The sequence below is a fragment of the Ursus americanus genome, chromosome 5 (assembly GCF_024610735.1).
Source record: "Ursus americanus isolate L20-20 chromosome 5, mUrsAme1.1.p, whole genome shotgun sequence".
NCBI lineage: Eukaryota > Metazoa > Chordata > Mammalia > Carnivora > Ursidae > Ursus > Ursus americanus.
The window spans coordinates 46,688,012-46,706,203 of NC_142131.1; the positions used below are offsets into that span (position 1 = coordinate 46,688,012).

General features: G+C 38.3%; 1 protein-coding gene across 2 annotated transcripts; it reads left to right on the top strand.

The window, feature by feature from the left end:
• The first annotated feature begins 1,450 nt into the window (after positions 1 to 1,450).
• Positions 1,451 to 11,766, top strand: C5H5orf46 (chromosome 5 C5orf46 homolog). 2 transcript variants are annotated; one of them, XM_045795064.1, is made up of 4 exons: positions 1,490 to 1,559; positions 6,665 to 6,673; positions 6,840 to 6,975; positions 11,718 to 11,766. In XM_045795064.1, the coding sequence occupies exons 1-4, from the start codon at positions 1,490 to 1,492 to the stop codon at positions 11,764 to 11,766; spliced, it is 264 nt and encodes an 87-aa protein (XP_045651020.1). The 2 variants fall into 2 exon arrangements, with proteins under 2 accessions (XP_087718028.1, XP_045651020.1); XM_087861902.1 differs by lacking the exon at positions 6,665 to 6,673 and having other exon boundaries at positions 1,451 to 1,559.
• Positions 11,767 to 18,192: the final 6,426 nt, after the last annotated feature.

Below are 18,192 nucleotides of genomic sequence, written 5' to 3' on the forward strand. Positions count from 1 at the left end.
CCCTCTGCCCCCCATCCCACCCTTCCCTCAACACTCTCTGAAGAAGAAGAAGAAGAAGAAGAAGAAGAAGAAGAAGAAGGAGGAGGAGGAGGAGGAGGAGGAGGAGGAGGAGGAGGAGAAGAAGAAGAAGAGGAAGGAGAAGAAGAAAAGTTGGAGTTGAAGAGAAGACCTGGAATGGACCAAGCAGAGCTGCTTGATGGCTTTCAAGTGCAGCTTGGTGTCTAGAAGTACTAACCTGAGTTAGAGAGCCATGTCCTGGCTCTGTGACACCAGACAAGCCTCCTGTTTGAAACCTCAATTAATACAATAGGGCCCTCTGATACTCACAGTGTATATGTTTTGGTCAATTTGTAAATTTAGGAACTAAAACTTTATCCCAGTTAACCAAATTTATAGCAGCTATCAGGATAACCAGTATCATATAGACTTGAACTAAATTTTATCCCCTTGAGTGTTTGTATTCAAGAGAAAATATATTTTACAGCTGAGATACAGGCAGCATCTCAACCCCAATATTCCTTTTAACTGTGCAAAAATTTATTTTGCTTTCCTTTTTTTTTTAATGTTTGCTATATGCCTTGAGTAACATGCATTCAACTCTGAAAAAGACAGTCTTGCCCTTAAGGAACCTACAGCATATTGGTGGAGACATTTAAACACACACCTATCAGGCATATAGCGGAGCATCTACCTCTACCAGGAAGAACCAGAACAAGCCTCCCAAGGACATGAAGTCAAAGCTGAGAACAATTAGAAGATCCATACAAAGCTCCTTGAAGAGTCAGTAGTGAATAAAACACTCTACCCTTAAGAGATTTGTGGGCTAAAGGAGAAGAGAGCTCTTCAAGTACTTCCTTCTCAAACAATATGTCAGGGTTCCGGAAGGCAGACAATACAGCAATTGTCTGGAGTGGGGTGGAATCATCATCATGGTTTCACAGGGAAGGGGCATTTCAACTTGAGCCTGAGGAATAGTAGGAATGTTCTAAGGGGAGATTATGGGGAGGATATCCCGGGAAAAATAAAGAGCATGAGCTAAGGGCATGAGGGTGTGAATGGGCATGTACACGTGGGGACAAGTAATTAGTTCAGAACATGGAAAACAAGCAGAGTACACAGGGAGGGGAGTAGGCACACCTCACCAATCTGATTTGTTGCGTGCTCCTTGGCCCTGCATAGTAATTCTGCCTGATATCCAACAAATTATCAATGCTGGCATTGGAACTACCTGTAAAAGAGTTATTCCAGTGCTGTTTATAAAATACACATTAGAAACACTGAGCGTTTTTCTTTCCCTATACGAAAAACTTCTGGTTTAAAAGATAGGGCAGGGTTCATTAGTAGAAATCCAAGCACAAGCTGTGCAGATATCTTGTGCAACAACCTAAATTCCATAGCAGATGATGTCACCTATAAATGCCTTATAAATGGAGCCAGTCTTCGGGTGCATCTGAACAGGTGATCTGCACCGATACCCAGTGCTACAGGCATGGCTGTCTCAGTGCTGCGGCTGACAATTGTCCTAGGACTACTTGTCTTCATCCTGACTTGCCAGGCTGGTGAGTGCTTCTAAATGCAGCTCATGCAATGTGCAGCAGTCAGCCAGGAGTGGAGGGAGGTGGTGGCACTGATCCAGAACATAAAGGGGAAAGAGGAGAAGGAGGCTTTGGGCAGTGCAGAGACAGCACTGGACGGGGGGACAAGAGGCAGATCTAACAAAAAGAAAGTAGGATTTTTATTTTAGCATGCCTCAGTTACAGCCTCTAACCTCAGTGAATGTATGAAGTTTGGGATGATCTTTTTTCTTATATATTCATGTAATACAGTGACACTATCATATTATAAATTTCTTGACAGCGGGGGGGGGCATTTATTTTTTGATGATTCTAACTAATAATGTTCAAAGGTAAAGAATATATACCGTGGAATAAGACTCCTAAGCCTGATTCTACCACTGCTCAGAAATGTGGCTTCAGGCATGTTATTTCACCTCTCTGGGCCTCACATGTTAAAGGGAATATCAATAGTTAACTTTCTCATAAAGTTATCATGAAAGCTGAATAAAACTGAATAAGAGACTAAAGTCTGGTCCTTAATAAGCACCCAATTAAATATTAACTGTTATTGTTATCACATATTATCTCATTTGATTCTCATAATAATCCTTTGAAGTAAACATTCAAAGTTTTATCATTTCCCTCTCAACAGGTTAACAAACAGGGGCGCCTGGGTGGCGCAGTCGTTAAGCGTCTACCTTCGGCTCAGGGCGTGATCCTAGTGTTATGGGATCGAGCCCCACATCAGGCTCCTCTGCTATGAGCCTGCTTCTTCCTCTCCCACTCCCCCTGCTTGTGTTCCCTCTCTCGCTGGCTATCTCTATCTCTGTTAAATAAATAAATAAAATCTTTAAAAAAAAAAAACAAAACAGGTTAACAAACAAAGCCTGCAGAAGGAAAGTCACTTGGGCAAAGACACAGGTAGAAGAGGCATACCTAGGACTGAAACCCCAGGTCCTTCGATTTTGTCCATTATGACTAAGCCCCTACATCTTCCGTGTCTGTCCCAAGCACATAAGGGACACAAGGCAGCTTGTAAGATTCTCCTTCATTTATTTATTTTGTCCTGCAGAAGATGGTGAGCTCTTGATTTGTCTTTATTCAGGATAGGTCAGAAAACACAGCCAGTGCAAATAATTTAGTAACAGAGCCTTTTGACATGTTCTAAATGTAACTTGGCAGAACTCAACACTGTCAGCCACCCACTGTCCACCAGCAGAACATATAGGCAGATACCCTAATGGAACTGCGTAGAGAGGGTCTCAGGTACTACCGTGTCCAACAACTCCTAAAGTCATCACCACAGTAAAGTGAAAGATGAGATTTATATCCTAGGGACCAGTCCCCAGCTCTGTCTCTCACGAACTCTGAAACTGGTTAAATCAGTCCACTGCTTTGAACTTCAGCTTCTTCATCTATAAAATGTGATAATAATCAGCTTCACCAAGTCAAATGAATATGCCTTTGCAATCACATGGCTAACTATAAACACTATACAAATACAGCAGTACTGTATTTTTTTCCAAACTTTATGATAACATTGACTGAAAAACTCAAACAAGTACTTAATGTAAATAAAAGCTAGTCCATATTATATTTGAAAAGAAAAAATATTCAACTATTGGCTTTGATAATTTGTTTCTGGTATGTCAGACTTCTTAATTTTTATTATTTTTATATTATTATATTATATATTATATATATTATATATAATTATATTATCTTTATTATTTTTATTGTGTTTTACATTTTCAAATGCCTTAATATTTTAATCACATTTTTTAATTTTTATAATCTCCTAAAGCACTAGAGAAAAAAGCTACTATGAATCATTTTGTTACTATTAATATATTTTATTATATATATATGCGCCCATTATTATGGATATATATCCATAGTAATGCAGCAAGCATTTATTGTGGGTTTACCTTGGATCTGGTACTGTGATAAGTGGTACATATATATACACACATATAAATAATATGGATATATAGATACGGGTATATACATAAATATGCATACATATACATACACATATATGATACGTATGAAAGATATAGAATATATCTTTCAATTCTGACAATAACACAATGGAGAAACTGAGAAAGAGAGTGGTTAAATATTGTGTGCAAGGTTACACGGTGGATTTTTTGCTGAAGACAGGAATCAAAGTCAGGTATACAGAACTCCAAAACATATGGTCCACCATACTCTAAAACCTCTTAATATAGCTGTGGTCCAAGGCCTGGGGACAAAGATCCAATCTTCATACATACTCTAAACCAGGGCTCTTTGTATAATGAAAAGCTAGCATTTAGTGTCATATTAAAATAAAAGGTCAGTAAAATTAACTTGTTATGCAATTATGCATATAGCAACATAGGAAAAAGGAACTCAATTTCCATGCAAGGGATTGCTGTTTTGTACCTGGTAAATGTCTTCAGGAGAAAACTTGAAGACAGTATTATATCATGTAGATAATGTGCTCTGTGGAGTTAAAACAATTTAGGCTCGGGGCGCCTGGGTGGCACAGCGGTTAAGCTCCTGCCTTCGGCTCAGGGTGTGATCCCAGCGTTATGGGATCGAGCCCCACATCAGGCTCCTCCGCTATGAGCCTGCTTCTTCCTCTCCCACTCCCCCTGCTTGTGTTCCCCCTCTCGCTGGCTGTCTCTATCTCTGTCAAATAAATAAATAAAATCTTAAAAAAAAAAAAAAAAACAATTTAGGCTCAAACTGGCTCAGCCAGATTCTAGAGGTGTCATTTTAGTTGAGGCATTTAATTTCTCTAAGCACTTGTTTTCTCTCCTATAAAACCATAATGTCTTCACTGAACTAAATAAAGATTAAAACATGTCATGAAAACAGTCTCCCAGTACTTGATCAACAGGCACATCACAAATTTCCAGTCTCTTTCCCTCTTCCCGCGATGAAAACACAGCAATTCTGTTCACTGTGGTGGCCCTGCACTCCTTGTAAGGATCATGTCTATATATGTTTGTTCATACCTTAACTCTTAGCATATGCTATGTACATAATGGTGGGCTCAAAAAATACTTGCTGAATGAAAACACCAAGAGCTAAAGGAACAAATACTTGGTGATTAGTATACTGATTTGGTTATAGGTTCCAGACTGGCGCTCCTATCAAATCTTTTGTTGTGGCATAGTAAACAACAAATGCCTGCAGAATTGAAAGCCACATTTTTTGACTAAGAGTTTTCATTTTAGGACATAATATAGATGGGAGGCTTCTAACGTAATTTTTGACAGCTTCCTCACAAAAAGGTAGTTACATCTTCATTCACAATCAAGGGGAACAGTGTCTAGATGTTGGGACTTTTTGAGTCAAAACTTGTCGTGGGGTTACCAAATGAAATACAGGATACCCAGTTAAATTTGAATTTCAGATAAACAACGAGTAATTTTTTAGTTTAAGTATGACCTAAATATTGCATGGTCATTCTTACACCACAAAAAGTATTTGTTGTTTATCTGACATTTAACTTTATTTGGGTATTCTATATTTTTATTCACCAAATTTGTCAACGCTACTTGTGAGGCAACAATAAAACTGAAAGATAAAAGTCCCACCTTATCCAGGCACTAGAGTCCAGGGGGGAGGCCGCTCGAAGATGCTGACACTCTTCCCTTACTTTTAATCTCTTGAATCATTTATACTACAAAGCAAAGCCAAAACCCTACAAGGGACTTTGCATGTCCCCAGGCTTACTCTCTGGATCATTAGTCCTCATTCCAAAGGCCACTTGACTAACAGTTAAGAGTAAAAAGTCTGGGGGGGCACCTGGGTGGCACAGCGGTTAAGGCTAAGCGTCTGCCTTCGGCTCAGGGCGTGATCCCGGCGTTATGGGATCGAGCCCCACATCAGGCTCCTCCGCTATGAGCCTGCTTCTTCCTCTCCCACTCCCCCTGCTTGTGTTCCCTCTCTCACTGGCTGTCTCTATCTCTGTTGAATAAATAAATAAAATCTTTAAAAAAAAAAAAAGAGTAAAAAGTCTGAATTTAGAGTTCTATCCTCTCTTGCTATTTGTGAGATCTCCTGCAAGTCACTTAATCTTTTTAGTTGCTTAGTCCAGTGAGCTAAGAACTGCATACCCCATAAGAACAGTCAAGGGTAAAATCACATGGCATTTGTAAAGTCATTATTTATAGAACTATCAAGCGATGTACAAGGTGTAGAATTTCTCCTTGTCATCATCCTTATACTACTCTCAATCTTTAACATACTTGTGGTTAGATCATAACTTTTCTGTCAAAACCCATACAGCTCATTTTTGTTGTTGTTGATATTTTGTATTTTATAAGTAATCTATGTTTGTTGTAGAAAAATTAGAGAATATAAAGAAACAAAGGTATTTCCACTGGAAAACAAAACAAACAAAACAAAATACCCACAAGGCTATGCAGTTCAGCACAGAGTGCTTTTGGATCCAGATTTTAATACTGCTCCGACATGGGACTGAACTCTATTTTGGCCACTTACTAACTCTGTGCTTTGAACTAGGTCCTTAACTTCTCTCAACGTCAACTTCTTGACCTTTAGCTTGAGATAATAGTTTTGCCTACTTCACAGTGCTGCTGTGAGAATAAAATGATGTGACAATGCATGTAGAGTCATGCTGTCATAGTCTATCCTTAACAAATACTACCCATTATTATGTCATCATTATTATCATTACCACAAGCCAGGAATTGCATGGAGAAAAATACATTAAAATGGGCATTCTGGGGGTGCCTGGGTGGCTCAGTCCATTAAGTGGCTGACTCTTGATTTTGGCTCAAGTCATGATCTCAGGCTCATGGAATCAAGCCCCTTGACTGGCTCCTCACTCAGTGGGGAGTCTGCTAAGACTGTCTCTCCTTCTGCCTCTCACTCCACTCACTCTTGCACTTACTCTCTCTCTAAAATAAATAAATACATCTTTTTAAAAAGGCAGGGGGCATTCTATATTTCAATCCTGGCACTGGCATTTACTAGCTGCTCAACTTTGGATAAGTTACTTAACTTCCATGAGATTCAATTTTCTCAATAAGAAAGGAAAACCATGTCCACCCAAGTACTGATATGTGTCGTTTTTAGGAATAAGTGAGATGATGCATGTGAAAACTTTGTCCAGGCAGGCATTAAATGTTCAATATATACAACTGTACCAGGCTGTATAATTAGTGAGAGGGGATACAAATCGGTTTAGGGGCTCCCTTCAAAGAAAAGAGTTTTCCCTTTCTTATTCCCGAGAATGACCGGAGATTCTGTTCTGTTTTTCAGATGACAAACCAGATGACAAGCCAGATGACTCAGACAAAAACCCAGAGCCAGAATTCCCAAAATTCCTAAACCTCTTGGGCACAGAGATCATTGAGAATGCAGTGGAGTTCATCCTCCGCTCTATGACTAGGAGCACGTAAGCCCTGAGACAAACCTTGCTTTTGTCCAGTTCACTGTTGGTAATGACCACATTGTATTAAAATGAATGAGAAACAAAACTATGCATGACAACATATTATTTGAGTTGAAAAGTATTGCCCTACCTTCAGATATATTTGCCTCTGAGTGAATTTTCCTAAACTCTTTTGGAGTGTGCACATTCCCAACAAGTGATTCCATAAAGTATTTTCTATCTCAGGACCAAGTAGGAAGGAGGAAGAGCATTGGACCAGGGAACAGAAGGCTAGGTTCTGGTCTTCACACATGTACTACTTGACTGGGTGACCTTGAGCAAGGCCCTCCTTCTCTGAATGGCTGAATGGCTCAGTTTCCTCATTTGTAAAGTTAAAAGAATAAAGGACCCACCAGTGCAGGCACTGTAATTCTTTGGTGAAGGTGGTGGGTAACGATGTGTTCACTAGTGAGAGGTGTCCTAATGATGTGTTCACTAGTGAAAGGTGTCTGTCACTAGGATGAGTCCTGCCTTTATTTTCTTTTTTTTTTTTTTTTTTAAAGATTTTATTTATTTATGTGACAGAGAGACAGCCAGCGAGAGAGGAAACACAGCAGGGGGAGTGGGAGAGGAAGAAGCAGGCTCACAGCGGAAGAGCCCGATGTGGGACTCGATCCCGGATCGCCAGGATCACGCCCTGAGCCGAAGGCAGACGCTTTAACGACTGCGCTACCCAGGCGCCCCATGCCTTTATTTTCTAATTTAAGAAACTCAAGAGGGTTAGCAGAGAGTAGCTGATATCTCTTCAGAGACAATCTAGAGAACCTCTCATATGAGTGTTGATCATGAGGGATTGCCATCGTGGCAGGGCATACAGCCCAGAATCTTCCTAGGGTTTTCTACCTGCTTCCAAGCCCCTGTGCCCAACACCTAACACATTTTACTCCAATCTACATAGCTCTGATTTTCACTTCTACTTCACCCTGTTCTCATTCGACCCACAGTAATCTCCCTACCTTCAGCTCTCCAGGATCCAATTTGTTCTGAATTTCCAGGTGCTTTCAATCTCCACTTCACTGAGCCTCTGTCTCTAATTCTCTCCTTCATAGACCCCTAAGCCCAGTTTGACAAAGTGTAGTCTAGAATCCCCTGGACAATTTATACAAAATGAAGTTTCCTTCATCCCATCTTGCGTCTTCCTAGGACAAAGCTAAGGGTATGCTTTTTAACAAGCTTGCTGGTGATTCTGATATCCCATCAATTTTGAAAGCTCTTGATTAGATGCTCTGCACTATATGGCTTCACCTTAAAGGTCCATGTATCCTTTAAATTTTTATTCATATTTTGTGTAAATATGCATTTTTTTAGGGAAATGCTTCTGACTTTTTTTTAGATTCTCAAGGGGTCTATGAACAATAACAGATTAAGAAACACTTCTATAGAGAAGTAATCCGGGGCCATGTTGTAATCTCTGATTTGCTTAGATCAATATATTATCAAGTGATGGGCAGGATTCTGCACACCATCCTCACGCACAAATTACTGAAACTCACAGGTGTTTATTTTTGTATTGTTATTTTTCCTATTGTGGTTGCTTTTGCAACTGTTGAGTTTCAGTGATTGTTAATGTAAACAAGGAGGAAACTGACAAGGAAGCAAGAGTAACACCCATTATGTGCTAAGTACACATTATACTCCAGTTGAATTCACATTGTTACAAAGCACAACAAGAGCAATGCAAGGAGTTGAAGCAATAATATTTCTTTTTATTCCTTACTTGGGAAATTCCCAGACATAAAATAGCACTTTTTTTTTTCTCTGTTAACCCTCAAAGCTCATTATCTGAAATACAAGACAATCGCTGTCAGCTCTGGTTTCGGGAATGGCACCTCGACTTCAACCATTTCCTCTTTTCCTCATTGTTTTCTAAATAAAGGATGTTCTTTCTGTTTCTGGAACTTAAAATCATCTCAGGCTCTCTGCCCCGGCTTTCATTTCCTAAAATGCTCTTTTTCCTTCTCTCATGGCTAGTGCTTTGTCCTATAACTTATCTAAAAGTCACCTCCTCAGAAAACAGTTCTATAACCACTTACTCACCCTATCTTCTCTCATTCCCTAGTTCTTCTCCCTTACTTTACCTTGTTATAGTGTTGTTATAACATATATCACCATCTTTATTTGTAATCATGTAGCTGTATGAAAGTAGGGACCAGATCAATCTAGCTCATGGCTCTAACATATACCTTATAGACTGAATGAGACACCCAGCAAATAATTGTTGAATTGACTAATCAAGGAAAGGTATCTTAGACATCAGATCTAAAACCCATTACTGCAATTTGAGAAATCCTGAAGGATCTTTGTTGAAAGACACAGCAGTCCTTGCTCAAGGAAAGAATCTCGCTGTCCTTTCTCTGTCCAAGGGAAGACCATAAATATAATGGGGATGGGGAATGGGAGGAGACCATCAAGAAATGTTCCGAAGTACTTAGTGTATACAAAGTAGGGGCAGAAATTGTGAAGGAAAAATTTAGAATGTAAATCCCTTCTCAAAGATTTGCAGTCCTTATGGTATGATGACATAGCAAATGCTGTGATGACTAATATGCTAAAATAAATGTCAGTAAAATATCACAGGTAATTTCTAGAAAATGGAGCTGTCACTGACACCAGGATGCTTAGGGAGGTGTTTATAGCAAGGATGAGATGCAATTTGGGTCTTAAAAGATGAAATGAGATTTGACTGGAGAGAATGACAGGAATGAGGAAACTTCATAAAGATGAGAATTTTCTTTATTTACTCCAATATATCTGATGCCTAAGTACCGTGTCAGACACATAATAAATGCTAGTTATGTGCTTTCAGGACTTCGAGTAGAAGAGCATACTTCCTCCACTCTGGATTACTTAAGAGTTGTGTGAACTGGATTCTGGTCACCATTGTTCTGAAACATACACATATTCTTAATTCCTCTAACCCTCGAGAAGGCTCCAATCCTTGTGAATTTCCCCTCACCTGTTGAATTTCCATGACACAACATTATCCTGGTTCTCTTCCTACCTCTAACCATTCTTTCTCATTCTTTTTATTTGACTTATAATCCAATGACTTCCAAAATCAGATGTCTATTGCATTCTTTTTATTGAGCTTCAGACTGAAATGATTGTTTTCTAGAAAATTCCACCTAGGTTTTCTACCAATACCTCAAATTTAACTGGTCCAAACCCAAACCCATCATCCCACAAACCTGCTCCTCCTCCCACATTCCTTATTTCAGTAAATCACATCCCTACCCACCCAGAATCCAGAAACCTCAGGGTCTTCTTGGATCTTTCCTGCTTGTCACCACCTTTCTTGAATTGCTGAATATTCTACTTCTAATTTTTTTTTCCTTTATCGTTGCTTTTCTTCAACTCCAATGAGTAGTTGGCCTAGGAGAGTCATTTGTCACCTCTTTCCTGAGATCTTTTCATTAGATTTATGATTTGTTCCACTGTTTCTGTCTGTCCTCCCTCCAAACCATCCTCTACTTACTGTCAGAGTTATATAACAAAAACACAAGTTGGGTTCTGTTATTGCCATGCTTGAAACCCTTTTGTGAATTTCCATAGCCCGCAAAATCAGAACAAATCCATTTGGCTAATGTTAAATGTTCTTTCCTGAAGCCTATGTATCTTTTAATCGCATATCTCACCCCTGAAGTCAAACACCTAATGCCCCCAGTGACAAATGATTTGTTTCAGAACTGGTCATGTTTGTATAACCCCCCAACATCTTTGCACATGGCTCTTCTCACTGCCAGCAAGGCCTTGGTAGGTAGACTTGTTCACCTAGCAATTTTAATCATTTTCTAAAGTCCAATTCAAAGACAAGCACTGGGTGTTATACGCAACTAATGAATCATCGAACTTTACATCAAAAACCAGGGATGTACTGTATGGTGAATAACATAATATAATAAAAAATATTATTAGGAAAAACAAAACAAAACAAAACAAAAAACAAAGACAAGCTCTGTGAAGACATCACAGACCCCTACAATTACAAAATGCAGGTATTCATACTCTGGATTTTATAATGCTTTGTAGGAACCTTCACATGGATTTTCTTTCCCCCTCATTGTTTTAAATTACTTGTTCATTGTTTTAAATTACTTGTATCTGATTGTATCTATTTTCTCCACTAGACTATAAACTCCTTGCAGGCCACGTTTTAATCATTTTCTCCTTTCAGCAGCTACCGTGTACCCTATCCTTGAACAGTATAGTGCTTCTAGTATTAACTCCTGATTCTAGAGATCTCAGTTTTAGACCTTGCTTTGTAGTTTACCAGCTATGTGATTTAGACAGGTTGTTTAATCTCTTTGAGCTTTAGAAGTTTCTTCATACATAAAAAGAGATAAAAATTCATTCATTTATCCATTTATTTATTATTTCTTTATTTCAAACATTTATTAATGTATACTGCATGCCAGGTACTGGGGATATATTAGTAAACAAATATATCAAAATATCTGTCTTATACAGTTTATATATGAATAGACACCTAATGAATAGATTTGTTGGCAGATTCAAAGAGATAATCGTGCATAAATAGTTTGCATCTACAAACTGTTATGGAAGTCTTAAATCTTATTTATGTATGACATAGGAAAATCTGCAGAAGAAAATTGTGGCTCAAATATTATGAAATATCCTGTGATCATTCTAATATTCTTGTTTAATCTCAGTCATAATTCATTTTTTTCTCTTTATTTTTTTTCAAGAGGATTTATGGAATTTGATGATAAACGAGGAGAGCATTCAGCAAAGTGACTTCCCCAGGTGATTTTAACTTGTAATTTACAACTAAAATAATAGCATATTGAACAAAAAAAAGGGGGGGGTCTTATTTTATTTAATTAATTTGGGCACTCCTGAGTCTACCTATAAGCAGAAAAAGTGTATTTTTTCATTTTTACTGTAGTTTCTTAGACTTTAAATACATATATCTTTTTTATCATCATGAAGTGACTGACCTAATCAGATTATCTGAAGAGAGGAGGCACAACTGTGGGGTGAAACACGTAAGCACTGGGAGTTAGGGGACTTGGTCCTATCACAACTCTGCTCACTTGTTTTGTGCGCTTGGCACCTATGACATGAGGGGACCGTGTGCACTAAAGTAGAAGGGCCTATGTAATTGTGCAATTAGTTACTCATGAGAAGAGTGGGATCTGCTGAAGCTAATTCCAGGAGAAAAGACTAACAAGCTCTCTAATCCCACATAGTTGGATTTATAGTAGTCGCCCCTTATCTGTGAGTGATACATTCCAGGACGCCAGTGGATGCCTGACACTGTGGATAGTACAAATCCCATTTATACAAGGCTTTTTCCTATACATACATACCTATAATAAAGTTTAATTTACAAATTAGGCACAGTTAGAGATTAACAACAATAACTAATAATATAGAAGAACTTTAATAATATACTATAATAAAAGTTATATAAACGTGGTCTCTCTCACAGAATATCTTATTGTACTGTACTCACCTTTCCTCTTCTTATGATGTTGTGAGACGATAAAATGCCTCCATGATGAGATGAAGTGACGTGAATGACACAGGCATTGTGATACAGTGTTAGGCTACTATTGATGTTCTGACATTATTGTCATAAAGAGAATCATCTGCTTTCAGACCTCGGTTGACTGTGGGTAACTGCAACTGTGAAAAGCAAAGCCACAAATAAGGGGCAATGACAAACAATATGGTCTGAGTGCTCAGAAACACCCACTATTTCCTTATTCTAGTCTCTCCTGAGAAGGGATATTGAAATATAAAAACAGAAATGATACAGCTGGGAGCCTAATTATTGTATCAGTAGCTAGCATGAACTAACTACATACTGTTTTAAGGATTAAGCTAAGTGCTGTATAGTAGTACCTAATTTCATTCTAACATCACTATGAAAAATGGGTATTCTTCTTTTTTAATTTTATAAGTAAGGAATGTGACCAAGTCACTAATGTGGCCAAGTTAGTAAGAGAAGAGGGAAGGATTTGAATTTAGGCAGCCTGATTCCAGGGTGTGCATTCTATCACTAAGCAGTATTGCTAATGGAGACCAGAGAACAGTGTAGAAGGAGGCAGTTGAAAAGAGTGAGTAAGCTATGTGATCTTACACATGCCTTCCAGGTGCCCATAGAAACAAAACACTACCGCTTTGGTTAATTGAGTTACCTAACACGCATCTCCAGGAAGTATGGCCTTTCCTAACTTCTATTTCAAATCTGATCTAGGAATGTTCCTTTTCCCTACTGTCTTCATTTTATAACCTGGGTGTTATTAATGTAAGCTCAGCAAGTTACTATCATATTAATCAGGAACTTAGTCCACTCTTTTCCATAAGCTTCTAAGGACAGAAATCAGTTTTGGGCTTTGAAATCAAGAAATGCCCAACCGAGACACATCTGACTCTCACCCCAAAGCCAGCTAAGCTTCTAAGAACATTCACTTACGTTTGCATTTTCCATTTCCATCTTCTCAGAGAGCAACTTACGTCTTGTTGCAAGTGTTTCAACCCTTAGCTGGTTCATTCAGGCTGCTGGTACACGCCTCTACCCATTGGTACCCACACCCTGAATCTTTAGAGTGCTACACTAACAATTCAATGTACAAGACGGTCCAATAGAGAAGGTGCCACGAAGGGGTAGAAAGAGCAAAAGACGTAGAGAAGGAAGAAGTTCAAATTCTAACTTGTCTGCTATTGGTGATATGACCCTGCGGAGGTCACTTGGCCTCCTTGAGTTTCACTTTACTCCTTATTAATGTTAAAAATCTCGGGAACTTAATTGTTCTAGATCTTAATGCCAGAATTTTTTTAACTGCATCTAAAAAAAACTTTCAGTAGATTTATGAACCAACTGTAGATGCTCTAATGGGCAGGGAGAAATGGCTCAATTTGGGGATATAAAAAAAATGGGCTAGAGAGAAGGAAACCTCTAAGGCAAAGATTAAATTTTGAATGGTTTGATCAGGAGTATCTCTTTAAACCCTAGTGACTATACATTTAATAAGTAGCTTTAAAAGTTGCATATGTATGAGAATTGCTGCATCAAATCAAAAGCAAGTCACCACTTTGGAATTAAATGACTCACAGTAATGCCTATTTTTCCAGTATAGATAACGTGGCCAAAGTTCTAGGTATTTCCTAAATTAAGATAGACAGATAAACAGATAGATATCTAGATATCCCATCTTTCTCCTATAACATATGCCCCTTTCTTACATATTCCTTTAGTGCTTATTTAATCTGTACCTACCATGTGTCAGATTCTGCCAGTACTCTCAAGATAAATAATGATGTCCAGCCATTGAGCAGTTGATAGTCTGGGCTATCACTTAGAACAGCGTATCCCAGAACTGTGGAGGGAAATGATAGAGTTATGTAAAAAAGTGCCTTGGACATGCCTTGGAGAAAGGAGGTAAGGGACACGCCTGGAGGAAGGGGTGGGCACTAAAAGGACTTTACAAAGAAGGTGAAGTTTTCCACACGTTCTCAGAAGATTAACAGAGAGGGGCAAGGTCTCAAAAGCAACTCATCCAATAGTTGGACACTTCATCAGTCTGAGACTCTCCCAACCTCTGCTCAATCACATTGGTACAATATCCTTATGTTAATAGACTTAAAATCTTATTTCCTATTGTCCAGCATCACTTGAAATAAATCACAGGGATTCAAGTCCCCTAGTGTCTTAAGTCACTAGATGTCTTAACGTATAAATTTCTTTTCTTGTATGAAAAAATCTGATGAACCTCACCAGGCTATTGTCAAAGAAGTAAAAGTTGGGAAAGCACTTCACGAATTCTTAATTTTCTAATTACGTGTTTTGAATTAAGAAAAAATATACTATGGACCCACTAGAGCACATGTTTAGACTTGCTGAGTTAGAACTTCCAAGACCTGGGAATAAATACATTTTGGGGTGGGGTTGGGGGAATAAATACATTTAACAGGAAATCCTCATGCTGCTGATGAGCAAAACTGCATTGGGCATGACATTACTTAATATCCACTCCATGATGTCTTATGGGAAAAGTTTCTTGTTGAATTTAGAGAAGAAAACATTTGTCTTTCCTAAAAACTGCTTCTTCTTTTCTCATAAGATTTATGTAACATGCAGGGCGCCTGGGTGGCTCAGTCGTTAAGCATCTGCCTTAGGATCAGGGCGTGATCCCGGGGTCCTGGGATTGAGCCCCACATCAGGCTCCTCCGCTGGGAGCCTGCTTCTTCCTCTCCCACTCCCCCTGTTTGTGTTCCCTCTCTCGCTGGCTGTCTCCCTCTGTGTCAAATAAATAAATAAAATCTTTAACAAAAACAAAAAAAGATTTATGTAACATGATCTATTCTTTTTTTTTTTTCCTGTCTATCCAGAAACTCAAAGTAAAACTGCTGACTCATTTTATCCCTGAGTTTAACCTATGCACATCCTCCCCTCATCTTGTCAATGATTCTTGCCACATATATCTTGCATTTCATTTTTGTGGTTGCTTATTTCATCAAATATGTATTATAGTTGACTTCATTACAAATTATCTCGCATTTTAAAGTGCAAAGGCATAAAAATGTTAGAGAAAAGATTAAAAATGCTCTGTATTTTTCTTAAATCTTAAACCTTTTCTAGTTGGTAATTGTTTCCCTCTATCTGGCTTGTGTTTCTAAGGACACACCCACATGGCTCCAGAATAACCTAAGGGCAGCCAATCCTGCTTTTCCAGTTCTGCTTCCTGAGTCCTCCGGAACAGAGGCCCCAAAAGCAGCTCCAAGCAAGTTCTCAGGATTCAGGACCTGGCTCAACCAAACACAACTTATTTTGAACATCCTGACTTTGCATTCTTGCCTCTAGAAGTTAGAATAAATGTGTCTGCTTAGGGGTCCCATATTCTACATAACTGAGAAGATTTTTATTGGCAGTGGTAGTAATTTTCCTGGGCATATTTAAAGTTTTTAATGATGCCAAAAAATATACAAAAGTTATTATTAGGCAGAAAAACCAAAGAATGGTTCAAAATAAGGAAGCTAAAGCCCAGATAAAGTAACAAGTCGAAAGTCACAGATTTAGGAAATGACAGGAAGGGAATCTGACCTGACTCCAAAGAACAAACTCTTAACCCATAAAAATGTATGAAGTTTGAGAGTTAAAAGCTTCATACATTCTTTTTGGAAAGTCTTTCAAATACATCTGACCTCCCTCTCCTGGGCTGGGTAAACTAAAAACCAACCATATTTCAAATTAATAAGCTTATTACTGTTCCAGAGAGTCTTCATTATTCTTACAGAATAGCAGAAGGTTGGAGATGGGAGAGTCCTGGAAAAGTCTCTTGCAAGCTCTTACATTTGCTCTGCCACCCCATTACATAGAGGTGGGGGCCCGGTAGCTACTGCTATGGTACTTGCCAACTTGGTCACAGAGGATCGGACCCCTGTATAACCTGACCCAACTGAGCCAGAAAGATATTCCTAGAATTATTTATGTGGTCAGGAAGACCAGACTGAAATCATGGAGCATGACGACAATTATGGCAGTGCTCTGGAATAAAGGATCTCTGTACTACTGCTACTGGGTTCTCAACAGGTGTCCTGCGTCTGGCCTTTCCTAAGCACTCTGACTCTGAAAGCAACACCAGTGTTTCAATAAATCTTCTGTTTGTCTTGCTTCCTATTTTAATAGCCAGCCTATTTCTGCATGCAACACAAAGAACCTTTAATAATACAGATAACTAAACAAAGAGTGAACACCTACAAAATACCAAAAAATACATGTAACTCTCTACGATAAATTCAGACAACCCACCTTCTGCATTTTTCAGAGACTGTGCCAATTTCTTTTTTTACTGAGATATAATTGACATACAATATAGTGAAGGTTTAAGGTATAAACGTGATGATTTGATATACATGTATAGTGCAAAATGATTATAATAAAGTTAGTTAACACATCTATCACTCATGTATTTATGATTTTTTTGGAGTAAAATTTTTTTAAGATACACTCTCTTAGCAACTTATAAGTCCATGATACAGTATTGTTAACTATAGCCACCATGCTGCACCTTATATCCCCAGAATGTATTGATCTTATAACTGCTAGTCTGTATCTTTTGATAACCTTCACCTATTTCCCCCACCACCTTCCACCCCTGGCAACCATCAAACTACTCTCCGTTTCTCTGAGATACATTTTTTTTAGATTCCACATATACATGAGATCATAAGTATTTGTCTTTCTCTGCCTGACTTATCTCACTTAGCGTAACGCTCTCAAGATTCATCCATATAGTTGTAAATGGCAGGATTTTCTTTTTTTAGGCTGAATAATACTGTACTTTGTGTGTGTGTGTGTGTGTGTGTGTGTGTGTGTGTGTGTGTGGTACTACATTTCTCTATCAATTCATCGATAGACACTTAAATTGTTTCCATGTCTAGGCTGTTATAAATAATGTTGCAGTGAACATGGGGGTATATGTAACTTCAAAATAGTGATTTCACATCCTTGGGATATAATACCCAAAAGTGAGATTGCTAGACCATATGGTATTTCTATTTTTAATTTTTTGAGGAACTGGCATACTGTTTTCCAGAGTGGCTACACCAGTTTCCATTCCCACCAACAGTGCACAAGAATTCCCTTTTCTCCATGTCCTGTCAGGACTTGTTTTCTTTTATCTTTTGATCATAGCCTTTCTAACAGGTGCGAGGTGATATTGTGATTTTGATTTGCATTTCCTTGATGAATAGTGATGTTGAGTACTTTTTCACATACCTATTTGACATCTGTGTATCTGCTTTGGAAAAATATCTATTCAGGTCCTTTGCCCATTTTTAAATCAAATTACTTGTTTCATTTTGTTTTGTTTTTGATATTAGGCTATATGAGTTCCTTATACATTTTGGATATTAACCCCTTATCCGATATAGGACTTGCAAATATTTTCTCCCATTCTACAGGTTGCCCTTTTATACTTCTGATCATTTGGAGACTCTGTTAATTTCAAATATCACATCCTCTTAACCAAAGTTATCCCAGATTTCTATTATATTTAACATCTGACATGCAGGCTGCTTCTCCCCAACAAATATGACCCAAAAATCCCTTTTCAGATTCTGGGTACTTAGTTTGTACCTGGGAAATATATTTCCTGTACAATAATCAGTGTACTACTTTTTTTGAGAGACATGTTCTATCAGGGTCTTTAT